This window comes from Bos indicus x Bos taurus, chromosome 2, assembly GCF_003369695.1.
Source record: "Bos indicus x Bos taurus breed Angus x Brahman F1 hybrid chromosome 2, Bos_hybrid_MaternalHap_v2.0, whole genome shotgun sequence".
NCBI lineage: Eukaryota > Metazoa > Chordata > Mammalia > Artiodactyla > Bovidae > Bos > Bos indicus x Bos taurus.
Genome location: NC_040077.1, coordinates 23,741,060 through 23,766,123, shown reverse-complemented (window position 1 = coordinate 23,766,123; position 25,064 = coordinate 23,741,060). Strand labels below are relative to the sequence as shown.

At 42.0% G+C, this 25,064-nt stretch overlaps 1 protein-coding gene across 2 annotated transcripts in view; it reads left to right on the top strand.

Moving 5' to 3' along the window:
- Nucleotides 1-2,879: 2,879 nt before the first annotated feature.
- The window catches only part of RAPGEF4 (Rap guanine nucleotide exchange factor 4), a 330,697-nt gene continuing 308,512 nt past the window's right edge, over nt 2,880-25,064 (top strand). The window contains exon 1 of one of the 2 annotated variants that reach the window (XM_027557478.1): nt 2,880-3,069. In XM_027557478.1, coding sequence (XP_027413279.1) covers nt 3,005-3,069 — 65 coding nt within the window. In that variant the 5' untranslated portion in view covers nt 2,880-3,004. The remainder of the gene's footprint in view (nt 3,070-25,064) is intronic. The other variant, XM_027557487.1, reaches the window with a different exon arrangement.

The following is a 25,064-nucleotide window of genomic DNA, read 5'->3' as shown; positions in this document are numbered from 1 at the left end:
CTAGTAGAGACACTGGTTCGATTCCTGGGTGGGGAAGATCCCCTGGAGAAAGAAATGGCAACCCACTCCACTATTCTTGTCTGGAGAATCCCATGGACAGAGAAGCCTGGCAGGATGCAGTCCATAGGGTCACAAAAAGTTGGACATGACTGAAGAGACTTAGCATGCAGGCATACACTTATGTACATATTTTTTTCATATATACATGCTTGAATGTAAGCAGCAAGTTATATGTATGTGTTTATGGGTGTATGTGTGATTTTATCTTTTAAAAATAGAAAATATAGAATGAAATGTGCTAAAACATTAGCAGTGTTATCTCTAGATGGTGACATTCTCAGTAATATTTACTTTTTATCTACACTTTTATTTATTTTCCGCCTACAGATCAATACATGTTCTTTTTTCCTTTCCCCTACTGGACAGGTTTATTATTTTTAAAATTATCATGAAAAACAATTTATAATCATTTTACTCTTATCCCCTGAGCAGTCATTTTTGACAAGTCTTCTACCCTTATGCTATAGACAAAACCAGTTACACCACTGCCCAGTGCAATGGGGGTGGAATCAGACAGACCCAAATCCGATTCAAGGCCTCCTGCTCCAGTAGCTAGGGTCTCACCAGCAAGGTATGAACCCCTCTCAAGGCTCAGTGTCTCAGTGAGTATATTGCAGTGACTGGAGCCTACATCCAGGGCTGGATAGGGACATGTGCCTGTTCAGGGAAGTCAGTGATTCTTGGTGCTCCTTCGAAAGGATCCTTTGAATGATCGTTTAATTTCTATTTAGAGGAAAGGCAGGGTCCCTGAAGGGCAAAACAAAGGCCTTGTAGTTCATCAGACCACAGTCCCTAACAAGCATAAAAGGGGCCTTGGGCTTTCCCTCCCACTCCAAGTAGCTCATCAACATCTTCTTTCCAAGCCAGTCAACACTCTCCCTGGAAGTACTGATAAACAATTTTCTCCAGTTCGTTACATTTTCAAAGACGTTTGTCTCTCCTTGTAGAGTAATCCTGACATCTGTCCTTCTGACTGCTTCATAGAATGTTCCGAAGATTAAACAAGGTAACACATGTAGAGAACTCTGCACAGCACCTGACACTCAGCGGATGTTCAATAAACGATGACTATTATTAGTATCATAGCTAAAAATGATAGCAACTCCAAGCCTCCAATAATGATAGGTCATGCGCAGTCCTTTTTTCCTCTAGCTCCTTACCTTTAAATATTCTCTGAGTAAAGGCATTTTGAGAAAGCATTTGGTGACCTTGGAATGTTCTCAAGAGCTCTCTGATGCCTTTATAAGTGAATCTTAATAAATACAGGAGACTCATCTCCTTCTTCATACCTCTGTCATGAAAAAAAGCAACAACAAAAATACCTTTGGCATACTATAACATTGTATAGTATAACATTTTAAATGTTATTTACCTTCAACACAGTAGAAATCCACAGGATGGAGGTTACCTGAGGGATAAGCACTGAACCAGGCGATGTTGCTGAGGGAACAGAGGTAGGTCTGAGACCAGATCCTGGCTAGGGAGCAGAGGGGAAATGGTGATTCTTTGGAGGAGTTGTATTGGGATAAAATGCACCTGCTTTTATTAGGATGCCAGAATGCACCTGCTGTTTCATTCTCTCCAGTCCCCTTGAACATCCTTTGAGCAGAGGAATGAGAGGAGAGTAGGAGAGAAAAAAAATAACAGAGTGAGGTTAGCAACGCTCTGTCTCCTTCCTCATTGTCTGTTTCCAAATGCACCATCAGTATCAAAACACTGCTTGGTAGTAGTCTAAAAGATTTAACTTGTCCCCAAATTCCTAAGCAACCACTGGTGTGTAATTTGATTTTTGACAGAGTGCAACTGAACTTCTAAGCATATCATTAGTTTTGTACACCTACCAGAGACAGGTGTAGTGACCACCCCTTCCACACTCCAGACACGGAGTGAAGGACACGTGGGGCCAACCACTCAGGTTACCCCAAGGGTGGTGGGAACTTGGTCCCCGATCCGAACCACAGTTCTGCCCTGGCCCCACTGCTCGCCATTCTTAATTGTGTGCTTGTGTGTGTTTCATTGAGTAGGTGATGGGAGCCCCAGCAACTGCAAGGTTCAAGGCCTCAAACTTCAGTTTGTCAACCCTTCAGTCATGACTTGAAGGAAGGAAAGGACAACCCACTCCGGTATTCTTGCCTAGAAAATCCCACGGCCAGAGGAGCCTAGCGGGCAGCAGTCAATGGCGTCCGAAAGAGTCGGACACAACTTAGTGATTAAACAACAGTCACCGCTGGTCACCATTCTGGGCCTGGCCTACCCTCTGGGCTTCCGGCCGTGCCTGCACTGCCTCTCCGTTCCATCCCAGGCCTCCCTCAGCTCCCAGGGGAGACTGGGACCCTTGACGGTGTCTCCAGGCCAAGTCAGATAGTCCTCCTCTCCATCCCTTTTTGAAGGAGAAACAGCAAAGGTGAGCAGGAAACCGCCAGCAAGTTTTGACAGCTGCTGAGGGAGACTAATGGGTTTCTAAGGAAACCGAGAGGCAGCAGCCATTTTAGTGGCATTTGCTGTATGAAAAATATATAGACATTGACATCCGTCCCCGTCCCACAACCCCCACCCGCGGCGCCTTCCTTCCCTCCCCGCCCCGGAGGCCCCGAGGTGAGGGGTGCGGCCCAGGTCTCCCGGAGACGCAGCAGCCACCTGTCGCAGGTGCCTGCCACCCGGCGTCGCCCCCCAGCCCCCTCCCCGCAGCGGGCGGGACCGCGGGACTCCCCACCCCCGGGCGCCGCAGTGCAGCGCGGTCCCCGCGGCCCGCCCCTCGGGTCCCCTCCCTTGCTGGCCCCCCGCCCGGCGGGCCGTGGGGAGGGCGGGCGCGTGGCCGCGGCGCTGGGCGCGAGGCGGGCGGGGAGGAGCGGGTCCGCGCGGCTGGCGAGGCGCGGGTGAGGCGCAGGCAGAGCGAGCGCGGGAGGTCGCCGCAGCCTGGGGACACCGCGCGCCGCTGCCCATCATGGTCGCTGCGCACGCTGCCCATTCTTCCTCCTCGGCCGAGTGGATCGCCTGTCTGGATAAAAGGTACCCGGGGAAGGGCCCCCGCCGGCCGGGGCTCCGCGCGCTGTCTCTGCCCGGAGACCGCCGCGGGGACGCCCGCCGGGGCCGCGGGAGGAGGGTCCCTGAGCGGGGAGGGAGCGGAGGATCCGCGCCTGGGACCAGGGGACGCAGACCCCGGTCTCTCTTGGGGCACCGGGTGCGCGAGATTTTCACACGTGGTGGAGAAATTGAGGCGCAGTGAGGGGAGCCCCAGCCCCTCCAGGTCCCCCTCGCCCCTCCTTCAAGGTCTCCTCGCCCCCTGCCCCTCTCGACTCCCGGCTCGGCGCTCGGGTCGGGGGTTTATTTTCCTAGGCATCACCGGAGAGACTAGATTCCTACCTCTTCTGGCTGTTTAGATCCTTAGGGGTAAATAAGTTTCAAGGAGGGTGGGTGGAGAGGCAGGTGCAGAGTAACGTGCTTTTTTTTTTGTTCCTGAAAGCCAAGTGTGAAGGACCCAGTTGAGCTGTCAAGTGCCTTCTGAAATTCTCAGCTTCTGCCCCCGCAGTCGCTCGCTCAAGGTCTGTGTTAGGAAGGTCACGCGGGAGACTGCTTTCGTCTTAATACCCTACCTCTCGGGAAGAGACCCTTACTCTAACAAAATTAAACCCGTAAAGCACTGTAACTCCCGACGACAGCCCTGTGTAAGGAGGGTGCAGTGTAACAGCGGACTGCAGTTGTTTGCAGGCTCTGACAGCATAATTTTCTGTTTGTCCAGATTGTGGGTTTAGCAGTAAACATTACCCAGGATGTTAGCAATTAGTTTGTTACCCTGATTAAAAGGTGATGCATCTGAACTTTTAAGAACTGGGTGAGAGATCTTGCAGAGTGAACTGCCTCTGATTTTTCCAGTTTGATGCAGCAGGGCAGTGATTCATGTCTTGCAGTTATCTGCATGACATCTCTATTTGCATTTGGGGGAAATATTTTGCACTCTGCCATATTGAAATTTTTACAATTAGCAGATTCGTAACCAGATCAAACTTGAAAATCTTAAGTGTGACGTGCTTTGCATACTTTACTATATAGGCCTTTGTTGAAAAAATTAAATAATTTGAAAAAAACTAAATGTGGCTCATTTGAATAACTTAATATATCTGAGAAATAATTTTGCCTTTCAATTACCACACAGTAGCAAGATTTTTTGGCAGGCACTGCCCTATTTACGTCTAAGATGATATGTGCTAATATTAAAAGAGTTGTGTGCAATAAATAGTAAGAGAATTGAAGTGACGTTTAAATCATAGAGAATTATGTAGAGAAGCTAAGTGAAGAGACTGCTAATGTGATAAGTAATCTAAATTTAATAGTTTAGGAAAGACAAATTATCAAAGAAGAGAAAATCAAGCTCTTGTCCTTATAAATAATGGTACTTCCTCATGAGTGAATTGTTTAGATAATAGACTGCATATTTCCATTTGCAGAAATTCATGGCATGCCATTTTTTGAACAGTCAGTAATTCACTGGCAACCCTCTAGTCAGTAAGTACTTGTGGCAAAAAATCATAGAACAGTACTAACACAAGTGGGGCATATTTGACTCTGTCTTTTCATAATGTGTATTTGCCCAAATGATTTTTGTTTGGAATGGATTTTTAGAACATAGTGTCACAATTTATTCTGATACTACAGAATGTTCAAGGGTAGAGTTGGGGGTAGAATCCTCTGTAGATACCAAGCCTAATTTTCCTGGAGTGCTGGAGAGTAGACAGATCAATTTAAGATTTAACCCTTAATCAAATTAAGTATTTTAGGCCTAGAGCTGTCACCAGCCACAAGCTCTGATCTTGGACATGTCACTTTTATTTCCTTGAGTGACTGAAAAATGAGGCTAATGCTATCTGTCTTACCAAGGATTAGTGGGCCAAATGGGAAAAAAAAATCGTGAAAGTAATGTGAAAACTGTGAGGTGCCATGTGGCATATTATTTTGTAGTGTTAAGAGAACCTTGCATTTTCCACGGTGTTGTTGCTAGAATTTCTTTGAAGAAGAGTTTAAGAGTGGCAGTCTCTTGATAAGAGGGCCTTGAGATACTTGTTTTGAAGTGTTTGTTTTTGGTTTTTTTTTTCCAATTTTTAAAAATCTAAGCATTTTTACTTAGATTGTCTGCTGACTTTTTAGGGGAGGAGGGAGATTAAGGATGCTGATGGAAGTTGGCTGGGGAAGCCCCCTGAGTCCTTCCTTTTGGGACACTGCCCTCAATATTTCTGAGAAATGCAATCTTGATGCTCTATTCCAGGCACTGTGTTGGGCATGGGGGAGGCAGGGGAAAACAAGAAAAGATGAAAGTTGTTTATTGACTTAGTGGGGTGGGCAGGTGGGGGTGGGACAGTTACATAAACAAGCAAGCGCAATGCAGTCGTAAGTGCTTTAATGGAGATGTAGGAAATGCTTTGGGGATGCAGAGGAGAGCCTCGGCAGATCTGCCACAGATGCTTCCCACAGGTTCCTGTCCTTGGAGGTTGAGGGGAATTTTCTCAGGCAGAAAATTCTGGGAGCAGTGTGAACAAGGACACTTAGGTGTGGCAGATAAATATGCTCATTTCATCTCAACCTCAAATTCCTCTTGTGACCAAATCAAGAGTATAAAAACATATGCTCTGCTTTTCTAAAACTCTCGATTATGGACTTCTGCAAGCACACACAGAAGCAAAGAGGAAATGGTACAGTGATCCTTGATGTCCTGTCTGGGGAAATGATGCTGGGACCTTTTCCACAGCTGGGAAATATAGTTTAGATATATGTATCATTCAAGCATCAACTGTTGTGGACAGCTAGAAAAAGAGCAATGGAGGGTTGGAAATAAAAAGGGGAGTTAAAGTAGAAAGTCTGCAGGAGTAAAGGATGTGTAATGAAACAAATAAACAAAAACAAGGAAAATAATCCAGTAGAAATATTTGTTAAGTGTGCCTAGGAAGTTGTCATAGATAGGCAATGCTCTATAAGCTTATGTATGGGGAGGGAGGTTAAAAATATGTAGATATGTGGATTAGGTTGAAGAAACAAAATCTAAAGCTTTTTATGTATCACGCATCCAAGTTCTTGGACTACGGTACAACTCAGAAGGTGAGAGTGTATGAATACTAATTGTAAAAATCAGAAAGCCATTGAACATTTGGATGAATAAAAATACATTGAAAAAAGTCTCAACAGAAAACATTGTCAAAGCAAAACAAGCTTAGCGTTGCCTCATTTATCTTACAAATTTTTTTTGAGCAGGGATGGTAACTAGAAATGTATTACACAGTACCCCACTATTTGGGCTTTAAGATATGTAAAACATATTTTTATAAAAGATATTTTATATGCAAAATACCTTTTAAAAATGTGTTGACCATTTTTAAAAATATTAGTGAAAATATTTTTCCCACAAGCTTGTAAGTTTTGCCACTTGAGAATTTAAGAACTGTTATATATCATAATTCTCATGGTTGGTAAGGGCGTGTTATGAAGGGACCACACACATTCACAGTATGTATAGTGAACTGTTGCCAGTATTCATCACTGTGCAGCAGGAATTGGCAAACTATGGCCCATGGGCCAGATCCGGCAGCTGCTCGTGTGTCTCCTGAGCTAAGAAGGTTTTTCACATTTCTGAGTGGTTGGAAATAAACCACAAGATTAATCTTTTGTGACCCATGAAATTTATATGAAATTCAAATGTCAATGTCCACAAGCAAAGTTTTGCTGAAACACAGCCATGCTCATTTGGCTACATATTGTCCATGGCTGCTTTCACAGCACAATAGCAGGACACTGTGGCTCACAGCTTTTGAAGTATTTGCTCTGTGGATATTTGAAGAAAAAGTTTGCCATCCCCTGTTACAGGTCAAAGAATCTACCTAAGTGATCAACAGAGAAATCACTGGAGATGAAAGTTGTTCTTTGTCTGGGAAGGAGTTGACGATGTTTGGTTTCTTGTTCTTCAGTTAAAAGTATAGTGTGGAGGGAGGTCCTTGGTTGATTAAATTGTTTGTGGACCACCTAAGCAGAAAAGGAAGTTAATATAGTATGACTATATGAAAAATGTTGTCATCTTTCAAAACAGCCAAAGAGTTTTAAAATTATTAATTTTTCATTAAAAAATGCCCCTTACATAGTTCTTGCATTTGACTTGATTCCTGAATAGATGTTGAGTTAGCTATTTTTGATGGGGTTGAATGAGAGTGAAAGAAATCAAGAAACAAATTTGTTAAAAACGAGCATGCTTTTTAGCAGACATGGTGAAAGAGGATGACTCAGCTATCAAAGAAGCATCAGACACAGTCCCAGCCTTAAGGAATCTAGAAGATCAAAGAAGCATGCACAGCAGAAGGCAGGGGAACGCTGATGTCTACCTAGGCAGGTTCCAAGGGATGACATTACCCAGGATTCTGGGCTGGTCTTACAGTCTTGAAATTCTGATTTGTCGGCACATCAAGAATTAATGCATTTTTTCCAGGGATAGATATATAGGCACCAAACTCTCAGAACCTATAAAAACCAGAAAGTTTATTAATTTGATAATTCCAGTAGTCATGTACAGATGTGAGAGTTGGACTATAAAGAAAGCTCAGCACCAAAGAATTGATGCTTTTGAACTGTTGTGTTGGAGAAGACTCTTGAGAATTTCTTGGACTGCAAGGAGATCCAACCAGTCCATTCTAAAGGAGATCAGTCCTGAATATTCATTGGAAGAACTGATGCTGAAACTGAAACTCCAATACTTTGGCCACCTGATGCGAAGAACTGACTCACTTGAAAAGACCCTGATGCTGGGAAGGATTAAGGCAGGAGGAGAAGGGGACAACGGAGGATGAGATGGTTGGATGGCATCACCGACTCGATGGACATGAGTTTGAGTAAGCTCCGGGAGTTGGTGATGGACAGGGAGGCCTGGTGTGCTGCAGTCCATGGGGTCATAAAGAGTCAGACATGACTGAGCAACTGAACTGAGCTGAACTGCACGGAATTGAGCATCAGAGAAGTGGATACTGCCATCCTTGGGCTAATATGTTCCTTCTCTAGGCAAGCTGTATGGAAATCCAATTGTTATTAGAAGGCCATGTTATACATTTACGATGAGTGGCAAAGCTGCCAGGAGATCAGGACACTTACAACTTCTGGCCAGCTCATCCTCTTCCTAGAGCAACAGAGCTTGGGAATTGAATTATAATCAGAAGATAGTTCTGGGAATTCTTCAGGGCAGTTTGGTCATCACCTCTTCCAGTTAGAGGATCTTCTGAGTGCTCCCATAGGACTCTTTGTTACACTTTGTCCAACAATGTAATAGCATGACTCAGGCTTCATCACAATTGCCTATCTACTCCTTTCTGTGCATCTCTTGATGTTGTATTGTATTGCTAGGTTGTATTGTAGTCATCATTTTACCTTCAGCTTCAGGGCAGCTCCCTAATTGTAGAAAGTACTTTTGGGACCAGGGTGAGATGTCCAGAGGCATCCTCTTCCTCAGGGATGAAATAGCCTCTGCAACTTTTAGGGCAAGTCTTCACACTGGGCCCCTCTGCCATAGAAAGGGCTTGACTGGGCACCAGCATCTGCCTCTGATTTTCCCTTATTTTCTTGGCTGATGTGAATACTTTAAAAAAATGATATGACATGGCATAGCTCTATTCTAATTTTTATTTTTTGAAGTTTATTATGGAAAATTTCAACGTATGTAAAAGAAGAGAGAATAGTATAATAATTCTGTTGTTCCACCCCCTTTGCCTCCAACAGTCATCAACTCACATTCAATGTTGTTTTATTTATACCCACTTGTCCCCCAGACCTGTGGCCACTGCTGAGTTTTCCAAGTTTGCTAACATATTGAGTGCAGCACTTTCACAGCATCATCTTTTAGAATTTGAAATAGCTCAACTGGCATTCCATCACCTCCACTAGCTTTGTTCATAGTGATGCTTTCTAAGGCCTTGACTTCACATTCCAGGATGTCTGGCTCTAGATGAGTGATCACACCATCGTGATTATCTGGGTCATGAAGATCTTTTTTGTACAGTTTTTCTGTGTATTATTGCCACCTCTTCTTAATATCTTCTGCTTCTGTTAGGTCCATACCTTTTCTGTCCTTTATTGAGCCCATCTTTGCATGAAATGTTCCCTTGGTATCTCTAATTTTCTTGAAGAGATCTCTAGTCTTTCCCATTCTATTGTTTTCCTCTATTTCTTTGCTCTGATCACTGAGGAAGGCTTTCTTATCTCTCCTTGCTATTCTTTGGAACTCTGCATTCAAATGGGTATATCTTTCCTTTTCTCCTTTGCTTTTCGCTTCTCTTCTTTTCACAGCTATTTGTAAGGCCTCCTCAGACAGCCATTTTGCTTTTTTGCATTTCTTTTTCTTGGGGATGATCTTGATCCCTGTCTCCTGTACAATGTCACGAACCTCTGTCCATAGTTCATCAGGCAGTCTGTCAGATCTAGTCCCTTAAGTCTACTTCTCACTTCCACTGTATAATCATAAGGGATTTGATTTAGACCATACCTGAATGGTCTAGTGGTTTTCCCCACTTTATTCAATTTAAGTCTGAATTTGGCAATAAGGAGTTCATGATCTGAGCCACAGTCAGCTCCTGGTTTTATTTTTGCTGACTGTATGGAGCTTCTCCATCTTTGCTGCAAAGAATATAATCAATCTGATTTTGGTATTGGCCATCTAGTGATGTCCATGTGTAGAGTGTTCTCTTGTGTTGTTGGAAGAGGGTGTTTGCTATGACCAGTGCGTTCCCTTGGCGAAACTCTATTAGCCTTTGCCCTGCTTCATTCTGTACTCCAAGGCCAAATTTGCCTGTTACTCCAGGTGTTTCTTGACTTCCTACTTTTGCATTCTAGTTCCCTATAATGAAAAGGACATCTTTTTTGGGTGTTAGTTCTAAAAGGTCTTGTAGGTCTTGATAGAACCATTCAACATCAGCTTCTTCAGCATTACTGGTCAGATATAGACTTCAATTACTGTGATATTGAATGGTTTGCCGTGAAAACGAACAGAGATCATTCTGTCGTTTTTGAGATAACATCCAAGTACTGCATTTCGGACTCTTTTGTTGACTATGATGGCTACTTCATCTCTTCTAAGGAATTCTTGCCCACAGTAGTAGATATAATGGTCATCTGAGTTAAATTCACCCATTCCAGTCCATTTTAGTTCGCTGATTGCTAGAATGTCGATGTTCATTCTTGCCATCTCCTGTTTGACCACTTCCAATTTGCTTCGATTCATGGACCTAACATTCCAGTGTCCTAACAATTCCTAACATTCCTGCAATATTGCTCTATACTTGTCAGACCTTGCTTCTATCACCAGTCACATCCATAAGTGGGTGTTGTTTTTGCTTTGGCTCCATCCTTTCATTCTTTCTGGAGTTATTTCTGCACTGATCTCCAGTAGCATACTGGGTACCTACTGACCTGGGGAGTTCATCTTTCAGTGTTCTGTCTTTTTGCCTTTTCATAATGTTCATGGGGTTCTCAAGGCAAGAATACTGAAGTGGTTTGCTGTTCCCTTCTCCAGTGGACCGCATTCTGTTAGACCTCTTCACCATGAACCGCCCGTCTTGGGTGGCCCCACACAGCATGACTTAGTTTCATTGAGTTAGACAAGGCTGTGGTCCATGTGATCAGATTGGCTAGTTGTCTGTGATTATGGTTTCAGTGTGTCTGCCCTCTGATGCCCTCTCTCAGCGCCTATGGTCTTACTTGCATTTCTCTTACCTTGGACGTGGGGTATCTCTTCATGGCTGCTCCAACAAAGCGCAGCCCCTGCTCCTTATCTTGGACGTGGGGTATATCCTTATGGTCGCCGCTCCTGACCTTGGACATGGGGTAACTCCTCTCAGCCGCTGCTTCTGACCTTGAATGTGGGGTATCTCCTTTCGGCCACTCCCTTCTGCACTGTGCACCTGCTGCTCTGTGCTCCAGATGTTCAAGCTGGTTTTAGAAAAGGCAGAGGAACCAGAGATCAAATTGCCAACATCCGCTGGATCATCGAAAAAGCAAGATAGTTCCAGAAAAACATCTATTTCTGCATTATTGACTATGCCAAAGCCTTTGACTGTGTGGATCACAATCAACTGTGGAAAATTCTGAAAGAGATGGGAATACCAGACCACCTGACCTGCCTCTTGAGAAACCTGTATGCAGGTCAGGAAGCAACAGTTAGAACTGGACATGGAACGACAGACTGGTTCCAAATAGGAAAAGGAGTACGTCAAGGCTGTATATTATCACCCTGCTTATTTAACTTATATGCAGGGTACATCATGAGAAACGCTGGACTGGAAGAAGCACAAGCTGGGATCAAGATTGCCAGGAGAAATATCAATAACCTCACATATGCAGATGACACCACCCTTATGGCAGAAAGTGAACAACTGAAAAGCCTCTTGATGAAAGTGAAAGAGGAGAGTGAAAAAGTTGGCTTAAAGCTCAACATTCAGAAAACTAAGATCATGGCATCTGGTCCCATCATCACTTCATGAGAAATAGACAGGGAAACAGTGGCTGACTTTATTTTTTGGGGTTCCAAAATCACTGCAGATGGTGATTGCAGCCATGAAATTAAAAGACACTTACTCCTTGGAAGGAAAGTTATAACCAACCTAGACAGCATATTAAAAAGCAGAGACATTACTTTGCCAACAAAGGTCTGTCTAGTCAAGGACTATGGTTTTTCCAGCAGTCATGTATGGATGTGATATTTGAACTCTAAAGAAAGCTGAGCGCCGAAGAATTGATGCTTTTGAGCTATGGTGTTGGAGAAGACTCTTGAGAGTCCCTTGGACTGCAAGGAGATCCAACCAGTCCATCCTAAAGCAGATCAGTCCTGGGTGTTCATTGGAAGGACTGATGTTGAAGCTGAAACTCCACTACTTTGGCCACCTGATGTGAAGAGCTGACTCATTTGAAAAGACCCTGATGCTAGGAAAGATTGAGGGCAGGAGGAGAAGGGGATGACCGAGGATGAGATGGTTGGATGGCATCACCTATTCAATGGACATGAGTTTGAGTAAATTCCAGGAGTTGGTGATGGACAGGAAGGCCTGGTGTGCTGCGGTTCATGGGGTCTCAAAGAGTGGACACGACTGAGTGACTAAACTGAACTGAACTGTCCCCCACCACTGCCAGGATTATTTTATCACAAGTCCCATATAGTATCATTTTATCTGTAAATATTTACATATATATCTCTAGTACCTAAGGACTCTAAGTATATTGTCACATATTTTAAAATTAACACTAATTTCCTAATATGATCAAATATCCAGTCACAGTGCAGACTTTCCCATTTCATCATGACTTTTTCTTTTTTGCAGTTTGTTTTTATTTGGATCCAAACAAGTTGTATTTAGTTGATATGTATCTAGGTCTTTTTTAATCTCTGGATTTTCCCTATAGCTCTCTCTTTTTATTCCTTGTAATACATTTGTTGAAGAAGCAGGTAGATTTTTACAGTCTGAATTTTAATTATACCTTCATGGTGTCTTTTAATATGTGCCTTTGGCCCCTGTATTTCCTGTAAATTGGTATTTGGCTCTAGGGCTTGATCAGTTTTATTAATTGATTTGATTTTTTTTTGACAACAGTCTTTCACAGAAGGGTTATATACTTGCATTATGAGTGCATGTCAAGTGATCTCTTTTTGTGATGTTAGAAAATATACTGTTCTTGAAATTTAAGTACTTGGCCACTATCTTATCTACAACTTCTTGAGGGACATCTCATGGTAGCTCCAAAACATGGGAGCGTATGTGTGGAGCATTTAGAGAACATCACATCCTCATGTGTAATCAGGATTAAGTTCTGTGGTGCTTATTTTACCTGTGCTTTTAGGATTTAGGCAAGGAAAGGTTCAATAGGAACTGGACTCCCTCAGATCAGAGGCACATGGGGAATGGTGTGCTTGCAAAGCAGTAGCCCTGAGAAAAAGGTACCTGGTTCATCTCACCCTGGTCCTACAGTCTGGTCTCCTGAACACAGACTGGAAACCTAAAGAGTCATCAGGGAGAGTCATACTCAGCAAAGCAAATTTGTCTTGTCTTAGTTTGGCTTCCCCTAAATGGACTTCATGCTCCTCCAGTGAGGCTAGGATGGGCAGATGCTCTTTAGTTTGAATTTTCTATGGGCTTATAAGATTTCATAGCCCTTCTGGAGTAGCTGCTTCTTATCTTTTTTCATCTCCCTGAACCCAAGGCAGCTACTTTCTCTTTAGATAGATTTAGATCCATTTTTATGTACTTGAATGGTGGCAGTGAAGAGTGAGATTTTCTTCCAGTACTTTAATTCATGGGCTTCTCAGGTTGCTCAGTGGTAAAGAATCTGCCTGCCAATGCAGGAGATGTGGGCTCGATCCCTGACTTGGGGAGACCCCCTGGAGAAGGAAATGGCAACCCACTCCAGTATTCTTTCCTGGGAAATTCCATGGACAGAGGAGCCTGGTGGGCTACAGTCCATGGGGTGACAAAAGAATCGGACATGACTTAGCAACTAAACAACAACAACCTTTAATTGAAAATTGAAGGAAAGAGAAAGGAGAGACCGTCTTGGGAAAACTGAGAGACTGAGGAAAGAGAAAGAGGATGGAACTAACTGGGTGTAGAGGAGGACAGGGAAAGACCCAGTCACACATAGGAAAGCAAACAATCTGACTGGCTGGAGTAGAGGCGCTGGGTGCCGTGTTTACTCCTCCGCATCCATGTGTGTTACTTGCTTTCCCTGCATGGACAGAAAAACAAAGCACCGTCACTACCCTGTGTTCTCTTCATGCACATTCTTCTTAGAGCACCAATGCATTCCTGTGTTTTAACTGTGCACATTGCTTACATCCTGTATCCATGGTCTATCTTCTAGACTAGATGCCCTTTTGTTTCCCTGTCGGATATTCCCATATCAAATATCCCATTAATAATCTGGGGCAGATATTGTTTTCCTTCACCTACTTCTGCTAGAGAGGTTAGAAAAAGACAAAATACTTATCTTTCCAGCCTCTCTAGAGGCTTGGTGCCCATGGGATACACTTCTGGCCAATAAGACATAGTAAAACCCTGTTAGAGGCTTCTAGGATAGCTTTTGCCTTACTGATGAAAGATACAGATGTGTTTGACACTACTTTGTTCTCTTCCTTCTGCCTGAAATTACTACCTTAGGCCTATGGTAACCATATTATAATGCCAGAAGGAAGGGCCAGGAGAAGCACAGACTTCAGTTCTGACTTTGTACAGCTGCTGAATTTAAATCAATAGTTGCCTACCTTCAGCTCTCTTGTTTTGTGAAGAAAAACGTACTGTATTTCTGGAAACCACTCTGTTAGGTTTTCTATCATTTGCTGTCAAAACTATCCTTGGCCTAACAAGTTGATTTTCAGCTTGTCTAAAACTGATTTCATCTTTCTTAACTCTCTTCTCCATCAGTTTTTCCTCCTTGCTTTTCTGTTTTATTAATTAATCATTCTCAAAACTTTGCATTACCTCTGTCTTGCATTTCCTATGTCCCTAACCAGTCACCAGTTCTTCTCTTGGTCTTTGAATTCTACTGCTTTGTTTTAGGACCTTACCATCTAGATCTGGATCTTCTCGTTTCCTTATCCAATCTGGAAAATATGGTATTTTCAGTTCAACCTTGTTTTAAGGTCTGCCAGACCTGGATTCAAATTTTGCCACTTCCAACCCTTTAGCCCTGTGATCTTGGTGACATTATTAATTCTTCTGAACCTCTGTTTCCAAAGCATCAGATGAGGCTACAAATACATACTGTAGTGGTTGTGTTGAGGTTTGTGGCTAATAAAAATGTAGCTGCATGCTCTTCTCTAAGTAGAAAGTTTAATGTAGGGGTTAAGAGTTTGGGAGCCATACTGTTTGTGCTCAAATCCAGTTTTGATTTTATTAATGGTGCAACTTTAGGACAGTTATTCAGTTTTAGTAGTTGTTTTGTAGATTCCTCAGTATTTTTATCTGGACAATCTTATTGTCTGTGAATACTTGTACTTTTACTTATTCTTTCTGATCTTTATGTTTTTTATTATGTATTTTTCTTGCTTTGTTGCATTGGCTAGGATTGCCAGGACAAAGTTGAACACAAGGGGTAAGCATGGGTTTCCTTGAACCAGGAAACATTTCCTTTTTCTCTATTTCCTTTATTTTTAAAAGGGTGGTATAATATTGATGTTGTACTTCCCAGGTGGCACTAGTGGTAAAATAAACTGCCTGCCAGTGGAGCAGATATAAGAGACATGGGTTTGATCCTTGAGTAGCAAAGATCCCTGGAGAAGGAAATGGCAACCTGCTCCAGGATTCTTGCCTGGAGAATCCCATGGACAGAGGAGCCTGGTGGGCTACAGTCACACAGAGTCAGACATGACTGAAGCAACTTAGCATGCGTGCATATTGATGTTACTTCCTCTTAAAATGTTTTATAGATGTCTTCTGACTGGGAGTAGTCTTTGTGGGAAGCTTTTTGATGACATTCAATCTGTTTAATAGATAGAAGACTACTCATGTTTTCTGTTTCTTTTGTGTCCATTTTGAAAAGTTGTTTCAAGCAGTATGTCCATTTCATCGAAGTTACCAGACTCATGGGCATAGCATTGTTCCTAGTATTCTCTTATTATCCTTTCAATGTCCTTAGGATATATAGTGATGTTTCTTCCTTCATATCTCATACTAGTATTTTTTGTCTGCTCTCTCTTTTTCTTGACTGACTTTGCTAGGAGCTTCTCAATTTGTTAATCTTTTAAAGGAACCAATTTTTAGTTGATTTTCTCTATTATTTGAGAAATTCAATGATTTGTGCTTTTTTCCTCCTTTTAGCCTACTTGGGTTTGGTTTAACTTGCTCTCTTTTTCTGGCTTTTTAAAAAGGAAACTTAGATAATTAATTTTAAGCTTTTCTTCTTTTCTAATATGAGCATTAAAACTGTGATTTCTCATGGTCAGCACAAAAAAGGAAGCACAGTTATTTCATTATTCAGTATTTACAAATGAAAATTATTTCTGCCAGAGAAGAACAACTAAGTATATTACAATATAATAAGTAAGTATGGCTTCCTCGGTGGCTCAGATGGTAAAGAATCTGCCTGCAATGCAGAGATCTGGGTTCAATCCCTGGGTTGGAAAGATCCCCTGGAGAAGGAAATGGCAACCCACTCTAGTATTCTTGCCTGGAAAATGCCATGGACGGTGGAGCCTGGCATGCTGTAGTCAATGGGGTCACAAAGAATTGGACATGACTGAGCAACTAACACTTTCACTTTCATATTAAATAGGATGATACTGGAACCTGTTGATCTCCTCAACCTCATGGAGAAGATACTGTGCCGTGTGATGAACAATATCCCCCACAACATCCCAGTAGTGAATTCAGTAATGCGTTTCATAGGGCTCTCAATATATCTTGATAGCGTAATGCCAAAGGGACATTAAAGGAGAGTATTTCTCTGAGGGAGCCAATATACAGCTTTTTGATTGTTTAAAACTTCCCAGGTGACACTGGTGGTAAATAATCCGCCTGCAATACAGAAGATATGAGAAATGGGTTCAGTCCCTGGGTTGGGAAGATCCCCTGGAGAAGGGCATGGCAATCCACTCTAATATTCTTACCTGGAAAATCCCAGGGACAGAGGAGCCTGGCAGGCTACAGTCCATAGGGTTGCAAAGAGTTGGACACAACTAAAGTAAGCACACACAATTTAATACCAGGATAGATTTTAGGCTGTTTTAAAAATAGGTGGAGTGCATCTCTTTCAGAAAATTTTCCACAAATATTGTTTTTCACATCTAATGATAATTAATAACATTGGATACCAACGACTTTGAAGTAATATTTTTCAGTAGATACCTGGAGTACTGCTGTTATGTATTGTTGGTTAAATGGAGAGTTTTATGACTTTGGACTTAGCCAAACATGGAAGATAATTACATCCTCATTTGATAGCCAAACAAGACTGTATGTCTTAATGGTGGTCCTGCCCTTCTCTGTGAAGTGGTAGGGGCAATGGTGTATTCTCAAGGAGGAATGTTGGTGCCTCTCTAACACACAAATGGTGGTCAAGAGCCTGGCCCGGTCATTGTTACCATGGAAACTAAGGAGCATGTGTTAATCATGCTGAAGCATTCTTAAAATGAGTAATATATCAAAAAAAGTGGGGTTATGTGTATATGTGGGCTTCCCTGATAGCTCAGTTCGTAAAGAACACATCTGCAATGCAGGCGACCCCATGGACTGTATAGGGTCTATGGGGTTGCAAAGAGTCAGACATGTCTGAGTGACTTTCACTTTCACTTTCATATATGTATGTATGACTGATTCACTTTGCTGTATAGCAAAAATTGGCATAGTAATGTAAAGCAACTATATGTCAAAAAATAATTTTAAAATGAGTAATATAATTTTCTGAAAATATTTTATGGGATACAATTATAAAACGTAAGCATATTAATTATGATCAGTTGCTCAATAGGATTATTACCTATAAATTGGCTGAAAGTTCAAGAGCCTCTCTCCTATTTAATTAAGTGGAGAAGTACTGTTAAAAGCCCTTGTTGTTGTTCAGTCCCGAAGTCATGTCTGACTCTTTGTGACCCCGTGGACTGCAGCATGCCAGGCTTCCCTCTCCATCACCATTTCCCAGAGTTTGTTCAAACTCATATCCATTGAGTCGGTGATGCCATCCAACCATCTCATCCTCTGTTGCCCTCTTCTCCTCCTGCCCTCAATCTTTCCCAGCATCAGAGTCTTTTACAATGTGTTGACTCACTGCCTCAGGTGGCCAAAGTATTGAAGCTTCAGCTTCAGCATCAGTCCTTCCAATGAATATTCAGGGTTGATTTCTTTTAGGATTAACTGGTTTGATCTGCTTGCTGTCCAAGGGCCTCTCAAGAGTCCTCTCTAGCTCCACAGTTCAAAAGCATCAATTCTTCAGTGCTCAGCCTTATTTATGGTCCAACTGTCACATCCATGCATGACTACTGGAAAAGTCTCTCCATAGCTTTGATATGGGCCTTTGTTGGCAAAGTGACGTCTCTGCTTTTTAATAATCTGTCTAGGTTTGTCATAGCTTTTCTTCCAAGGAGCAAGCATCTCTTAATTCTGTGGCTGTAGTCCCTGTCTGCAGTGATTTTGGAGCCCAAGAAAATAAAATCTGCCACTGTTTCCACTTTTTACCCATCTATTTGCCATGAAGTGAGGGACTGGATGCCATGATATTAGTTTTTTGAATGTTGACTTTTATGCCATCTTTTTCACTCTCCTCTTTCACCCTCATCAAGCGTCTCTTTAATTTCCTTCACTTTCTGCCATTAGAGTTGTATCATCTGTGTATCGAGGTTGTTGACATTTTTCTTGGCAATCTTGATCCCAGCTTGTGATTCATCCAGCCCAGCATTTCACATGATGTACTCTGCATATAAGTTAAATAAGCAGGGTGACAATATACAACCTTGATGTACTCTGTTCCCAGTTTGGAACCAGTCCATTGTTCCATGTCTGCTTCTAGCTGTTGCTTCTTGATCTGCATACAGGTTTCTCAGGAGGCAGGTGAGAAATCTCTTTTGGAATTTTATTGTCTGTTGTGATCCACAGTCAAAGGCTTTAGTGTAGTCAATGAAGCAGAAGTAGATGTTTTTCTGAAATTCCCTTGCTTTTTCTATGATTCAGCGGGTGTTGGCAATTTGACCTCTGGTTGCTCTGCCTTTTCTAAATCCAGCTTGTACATTTGGAATTTCTTGGTTCACATACTGTTGAAGCCTAGCCTGAAGGATTTTGAGCATTACTTTGCTGGCACATGAAATGAGTGCAAAGGCCCTTAGAAAAGGGTTAATTGTTAGACATGTTAAAAACAAACAAAAGACCTTTGATGGGAAGTTGACATTGCTTGGAACTTGATAATTTGATTCTTGATGTTGTATGTGGCATTTCAATTCTGTTTAAACCTCAAGTGAAGACGTTAATGTCTTCCCTGGTGTTCAGGCTCTGACAGCCTTTTTCTTCTAGTCACTGATTGCTTACTTATTGAACATGTTACAGAAACAAGTTAAGTTCTTAAACTCTAGATGTTCTCTTTATACACTCTTTAAACAGCCATGCGATATAGGACAGTTCTATCTCCAGTGTCCCTTGCCACTCCTGTCACCACTCTAGCTTTCTCTTTTTCCCTGTTAATGCTCCTTTCCATCTTCCTCAGCCCAAATGTGTTCCTTAGGAAAAAGATACGATTTTAGTCCTCTCCTTTCCTACTATTCATTCATTCAGGGATTTTACTCTCCACTTTCCATGTGACATTCTTACTGGGGATAGGTTAGTAAGAAAATCTGACGTGGACTCTGACCTCACGAATTTAAATATTCATTGGGAAGACATTATTTAATTCAACCAGTCCTTCAAAAAGCTGTTGATATCTGTTGAGTACTTGCTATGTGCTGGATACTGTTCTAGGCAGTAAGGAATACAGTGGTGAACAAAACAGGAAAAGTTAGGTGGTAAAAAAAAGGTTGTTAGGCCAAAGGTAAAAGGATAAGGAGTGGTGGAGTAGGGCGACAGACAAATCTGTATCACAGTGTCAGAAAGTGATTAGACTAATGCAGGAAGACAAAGTAGAGAACAGGACAAGAAACTGAGGGTGCTCGTATTTTAGGGAGGGTGGGCAGGTTTTTGTAAAAGCCAGATATGATCAAAGGTCTTTAATGAACTGAGAGACCATGTGGTACGAATTGAAATCAGTATAATCCATTCTTTACTAAATAGGTGGTTGGTGGCTGAGGTATTGTAGAGAACATGGGTTAGGCTAGCGCCTGTGATGGGGGCTGAATACACGTGATAGTGCTCTTTTGTTTGGTTATGAGGCATTATTTTGTGAAAGTCACTGTAAGATTTATATACACTATCATCCCTGGCCCTGTTCCTGGCACTGAGCTCCTAAAACTCTTGTCAGTTCCTGAGTGATAAAAACATTGTCCTATTATTTGTCTTTGACCCTGTGTCGGACATAGGGCTCCTGAAACCCTTGTAAATTCCTAAGTGATAAAAGTACTAAGATCATCTTCTGTCCTAAAGAGGCAACTCTGGGTGGGCTCCTAGATGGGGTCTGGTCACCAGAAAGACCAAGCCATGATTAGAAGCTTAGAATTTTCAGTCCCACCCCCTCCATCCTCCAGGGAAGGGAGAGGCTCTGAAAATGGATTTAATAATTGACCATGGCACAAATAGCTGTGAAAAGAAGAGAAGCAAAAAGCAAAGGAGAAAAGGAAAGATATAAGCATCTGAACACAGAGTTCCAAAGAATAGCAAGCAGAGATAAGAAAGCCTTCCTCAGCGATCAATGCAAAGAAATAGAGGAAAACAACAGAATGGGAAAGACTAGAGATCTCTTCAAGAAAATTAGAGATACCAAGGGAACATTTCATGCAAAGATGGGCTCGATAAAGGACAGGAATGGTATGGGCCTAACAGAAGCAGAAGATATTAAGAAGAGGTGGCAAGAATACACAGAAGAACTGTACAAAAAAGATCTTCATGACCCAGATAATCACGATGGTGTGATCACTCACCTAGAGCCAGACATCCTGGAATGTGAAGTCAAGTGGGCCTTAGAAAGCATCACTATGAAACAGAGCTAGTGGAGGTGATGGAATTCCAGTTTAACTATTTCAAATCCTAAAAGATGATGCTGTGAAATTGCTGCACTCAATATGCCAACAAATTGGGAAAACTCAGCAGTGGCCACAGGACTGGAAAAGATCAGTTTTCATTCCAATCCCAGAGAAAGGCAATGCCAAAGAATGCTCAAACTACCGCACAATTGTACTCATCTCACATGCTAGTAAAGTAATGCTCAAAATTCTCCAAGCCAGGCTTCAGCAATAAGTGAACCGTGAACTTCCAGATGTTCAAGCTGGTTTTAGAAAAGGCAGAGGAACCAGAGATCAAATTGCCAACATCCGCTGGATCATGGAAAAAGCAAGAGAGTTCCAGAAAAACATCTATTTCTGCTTTATTGACTATGCCAAAGCCTTTGACTGTGTGGATCACAATAAACTGTGGAAAATTCTGAAAGAGATGGGAATACCAGACCACCTGACCTGCCTCTTGAGAAACCTGTATGCAGGTCAGGAAGCAACAGTTAGAACTGGACATGGAACAACAGACTGGTTCCAAATAGGAAAAGGAGTTTGTCAAGGCTGTATATTGTCACCCTGCTTATTTAACTTCTATGCAGAGTACATCATGAGAAACGCTGGGCTGGAAGAAGCACAAGCTGGGATCAAGATTGCCGGGAGAAATATCAATCACCTCAGATATGCAGATGACACCACCCTTATGGCAGAAAGTGAAGAGGAACTAAAAAGCCTCTTGATGAAAGTGAAAGAGGAGAGTGAAAAAGTTGGCTTAAAGCTCAACATTCAGGAACTAAGATCATGGCATCTGGTCCCTTCACTTCATGGGAAATAGATGGGGAAACAGTGTCAGACTTTATATTTTTTGGCTCCAAAATCACTGCAGATGATGATTGCAGCCATGAAATTAAAAGATGCTTACTCCTTGGAAGGAAAGTTATGACCAACCTAGATAGCATATTAAAAAGCAGAGACATTACTTTGCCAACAAAGGTCTGTCTTGTCAAGACTGTGGTTTTTCCAGTGGTCATGAATGGATGTGAGAGTTGGACTGTGAAGAAAGCTGAACACCAAAGAATTGATGCTTTTGAACTTTGGTATTGGAGAAGACTCTTGAGAGTCGCTTGGACTCCAAGGAGATCCAACCAGTCCATTCTGAAGAGATCAGCCCTGGGATTTCTTTGGAAGGAATGATGCTAAAGCTAAAAGTCCAGTACTTTGGCCACCTCATGCGAAGAATTGACTCATTGGAAAAGACTCTGGTGCTGGGAGGGATTGGGGACAGGAGGAGAAGGGGACGACAGAGGATGAGATGGCTGGATGACATCACCGACTCAATGGACGTGAGTCTGAGTGAACTCAGGGAGTTGGTGATGGACAGGGAGGCCTGGCGTGCCGCGATTCATGGGGTTGCAAAGAGTCGGACACGACTGAGCAACTGAACTGAACTGAATGTTAGGAAGCGTCATAAAATTCCAGTAGTGGGGGATTCAAACATATCTACACTGGAGCATGACACACCTCACCTCAATGGGGACCTTCCAGACTGTGCCGTATGTATCTCTTTATCTGGCTGTTCATCTATATCCTGCATCATATTCTTTAATAAGCTGGTAAATGTAAGTAAGTGTTTCCCTGAGTTCTGTGAGTTCCTTTAACTAATTAATCGAACCCAAGGAGAAGGTAGTTGGCACCTCTGACCTATAGCTTGATTGGTCAAAAGCAAAAGTGATAACCTGAGTTTGCCACTGGCATCTGGAGGAGGGGTGGGGGAGCACAGTCTTAAGGAACCCTGATCTGTGAGATCTGACCCTATCTCCAGGTAGATAGTGCCAGAATTGAGTTACATTGTAGGACATCCAGCTGTTATTGGAGACTTGCTTGTTGTTTTGGTGAAACCCACCCCACCACACAGGGTGACCAGAAATGTCAGAGTGAAGCATTCCACGTGAGTGTTAAAGGAAAACCACAGGAGAGAGAAACATGGCAGTGAAGAAGGACAAAAGCTGAGTTTTTCATTTATAGAACCTGCCTGGAAAATCCCATGGATGGAGGAACCTGGTAGGCTGCAGTCGCTAAGAGTCGGAGATGACTGAGCGGCTTCCCTTTCACTTTTCACTTTCATGCATTGGAGAAGGAAATGGCAGCCCACTCCAGTGTTCTTGCCTGGAGAATCCCAGGGATGGGGGAGCCTGGTGGGCTGCCGTCTATGGGGTTGCACAGAATCGGACACGACTGAAGCGACTTAGCAGCAGTTAGCAGCATAGCATATTATTGCTTTTGTGGATGTAATAGACAAAGGTTATTTCAGACAATGGTGGAAGGAATAAATCCTGAAATTTTGGTTTATCCTTCAAATATTACTATTTAAAGATATTTAAAGTGCTGTTCACTTTCATTCTTCATTATAATAATTGTTGAGAAAAAACAGAAAGCTGTCCCTAGAGAATTGACGAGCTGCATACAAATCAGGAAAAGTACTCTCATTTAAATGAGTTTCTAGAGAAACGGTGGGTGTACTTTTGACCATGGATGTTGATGGCTGACTCACGGTGTATCAGCATCCCATCCTACTCATGAACTTTTGAGTTTCATATTTAGCCAGTTTCGTTTTATCAGTGGTGAATTCACTTGGTACCTCTGTGGGGTCTGTGTTCTCTGACAGCAGGCCTTTCAGAAAAATGCACCTCTCAGAGCAAGATAATGTCCTGAGTACCTATAAACTCCAGTGCTTTTTCATGTTGAGGATTTGTTCACTATCCTAAGGAACTTTTCTATCATTAGTCTATCACTTGCCTTTTGATAATGTTTTTGTATTGATTCTTAAATTTTCCTCAGCTCATTAGATGATATAGCAAAATACTTATACATTTTGTCATGTCAAAAATTAAAGCCAACTTGAGAGTAGTTAAGTGTCTGCTGATGTTAAGGTACCATGCATGCAGCAGCCTCATTGTAAAATCTTCCTTGTTGGTATTTGAAGATCTGATTTGTGAGAGTTAGAGCCGTCTAATCAGTAACAAAGTTTTACATTTTATTTGTGGAAAATACTTAGACCAGGAGTCCCTGTTTAATTATCCAGGTAATCAGAGCATAATTGGGGAGCCCCCTATTGATACAAAAATGTGTGATTACAGAGAATACCAACAGGATCATATAAAAAGGCAGCTTTACTCTGAGGCAGATCTCCAAAGCATAGCCAAACGTAGAGACCAACTGGTTGACTGGGAAGAGAATACAATTTGATTGTGCTCTTTCATCTTCGGTACGTTATCAGCTTGTGAATGCACCTTATCTTTTCCTCAATTGAGTTTTACCTTATCTCTATTGCTTTGCTTCTACCTTTTCAGCACTTCATAGGATATTTATCTTAACAACCTTAGAGGTTCATTTTAGAATTCAACATTCAACAGATTATGGATATTAAAGTAAATCTCATTTTAAAAACACCCTTTGTATTTAGATGGTTAAGTTTTTTCTTCTTTGGTCTCTATCATTAGAAGTCCTAATCCAGAATATCCACAGGAGAAACAAGCAATGTCACTGCCCCTCATAGAAGCTTACATAAATCAAAAGTGGATGTTACTTAAGCTTGGTGTTATTTGGGTTTACCTGAAAGAGAACTGTAAAGCAGTCAAATTGCAAAATTGAAATAATTAAAAAATTTATATACTTTATTCATCACTTTTAGGGAAGGAGTATAGGTATTAGGGAGAGTGAACAGTAATAAAGTAAAACAAGAGGATGGAATAATTTTTTCAATGCTGGAAAATTATCTAAAAGGGAGCTTCTCTTCTTTCCATTTTAGTTTGGCTAACCTTGATTTTCTTTTATTTATTTACCTACTATTGATTTTTACCTGCCTGTAAAGAATTTTGCAGTCAGATTCTGCAAGAAGAATGCCTGTACAAATAGAATAGCTTTGAATTTCTTTCCTTTGAATGAAAACAAGCAACACAGGCATAAAATTGTTTTGTGTGCTGAATTCTACTTATAAATATACAGTAGAAACTTAAACAATGGGAGTTTTATCTTACAGAATGAATTAAAAAGGGATTTTAAAAAGTGAGTAATAAAGGAAATTACAGGAGAAAAGAAAACAGACAACAGAAAGCCCCACTGATGCTTAGATGCTGAAGCAGGTATTTGAGACAGCAGCACGACTCCTCCGTGTGACACGTGAGCGGTGGCTCCCACTACATCCTTTTCTCTCTTGGTTTGCGAGAGCTGTTGCTGGCTTGCAGCTGAGCGCTGACAATAGGCGCACACACCCTGCTTCTCTGTGAGAATGTTACAAGTTGACATATACTGACACGTCTTTCTCCTTCCCAGAGGGAATGACAGGAGCTTATGAAAGGTAATGAACTGTGTTGAAGTACATTTTAAT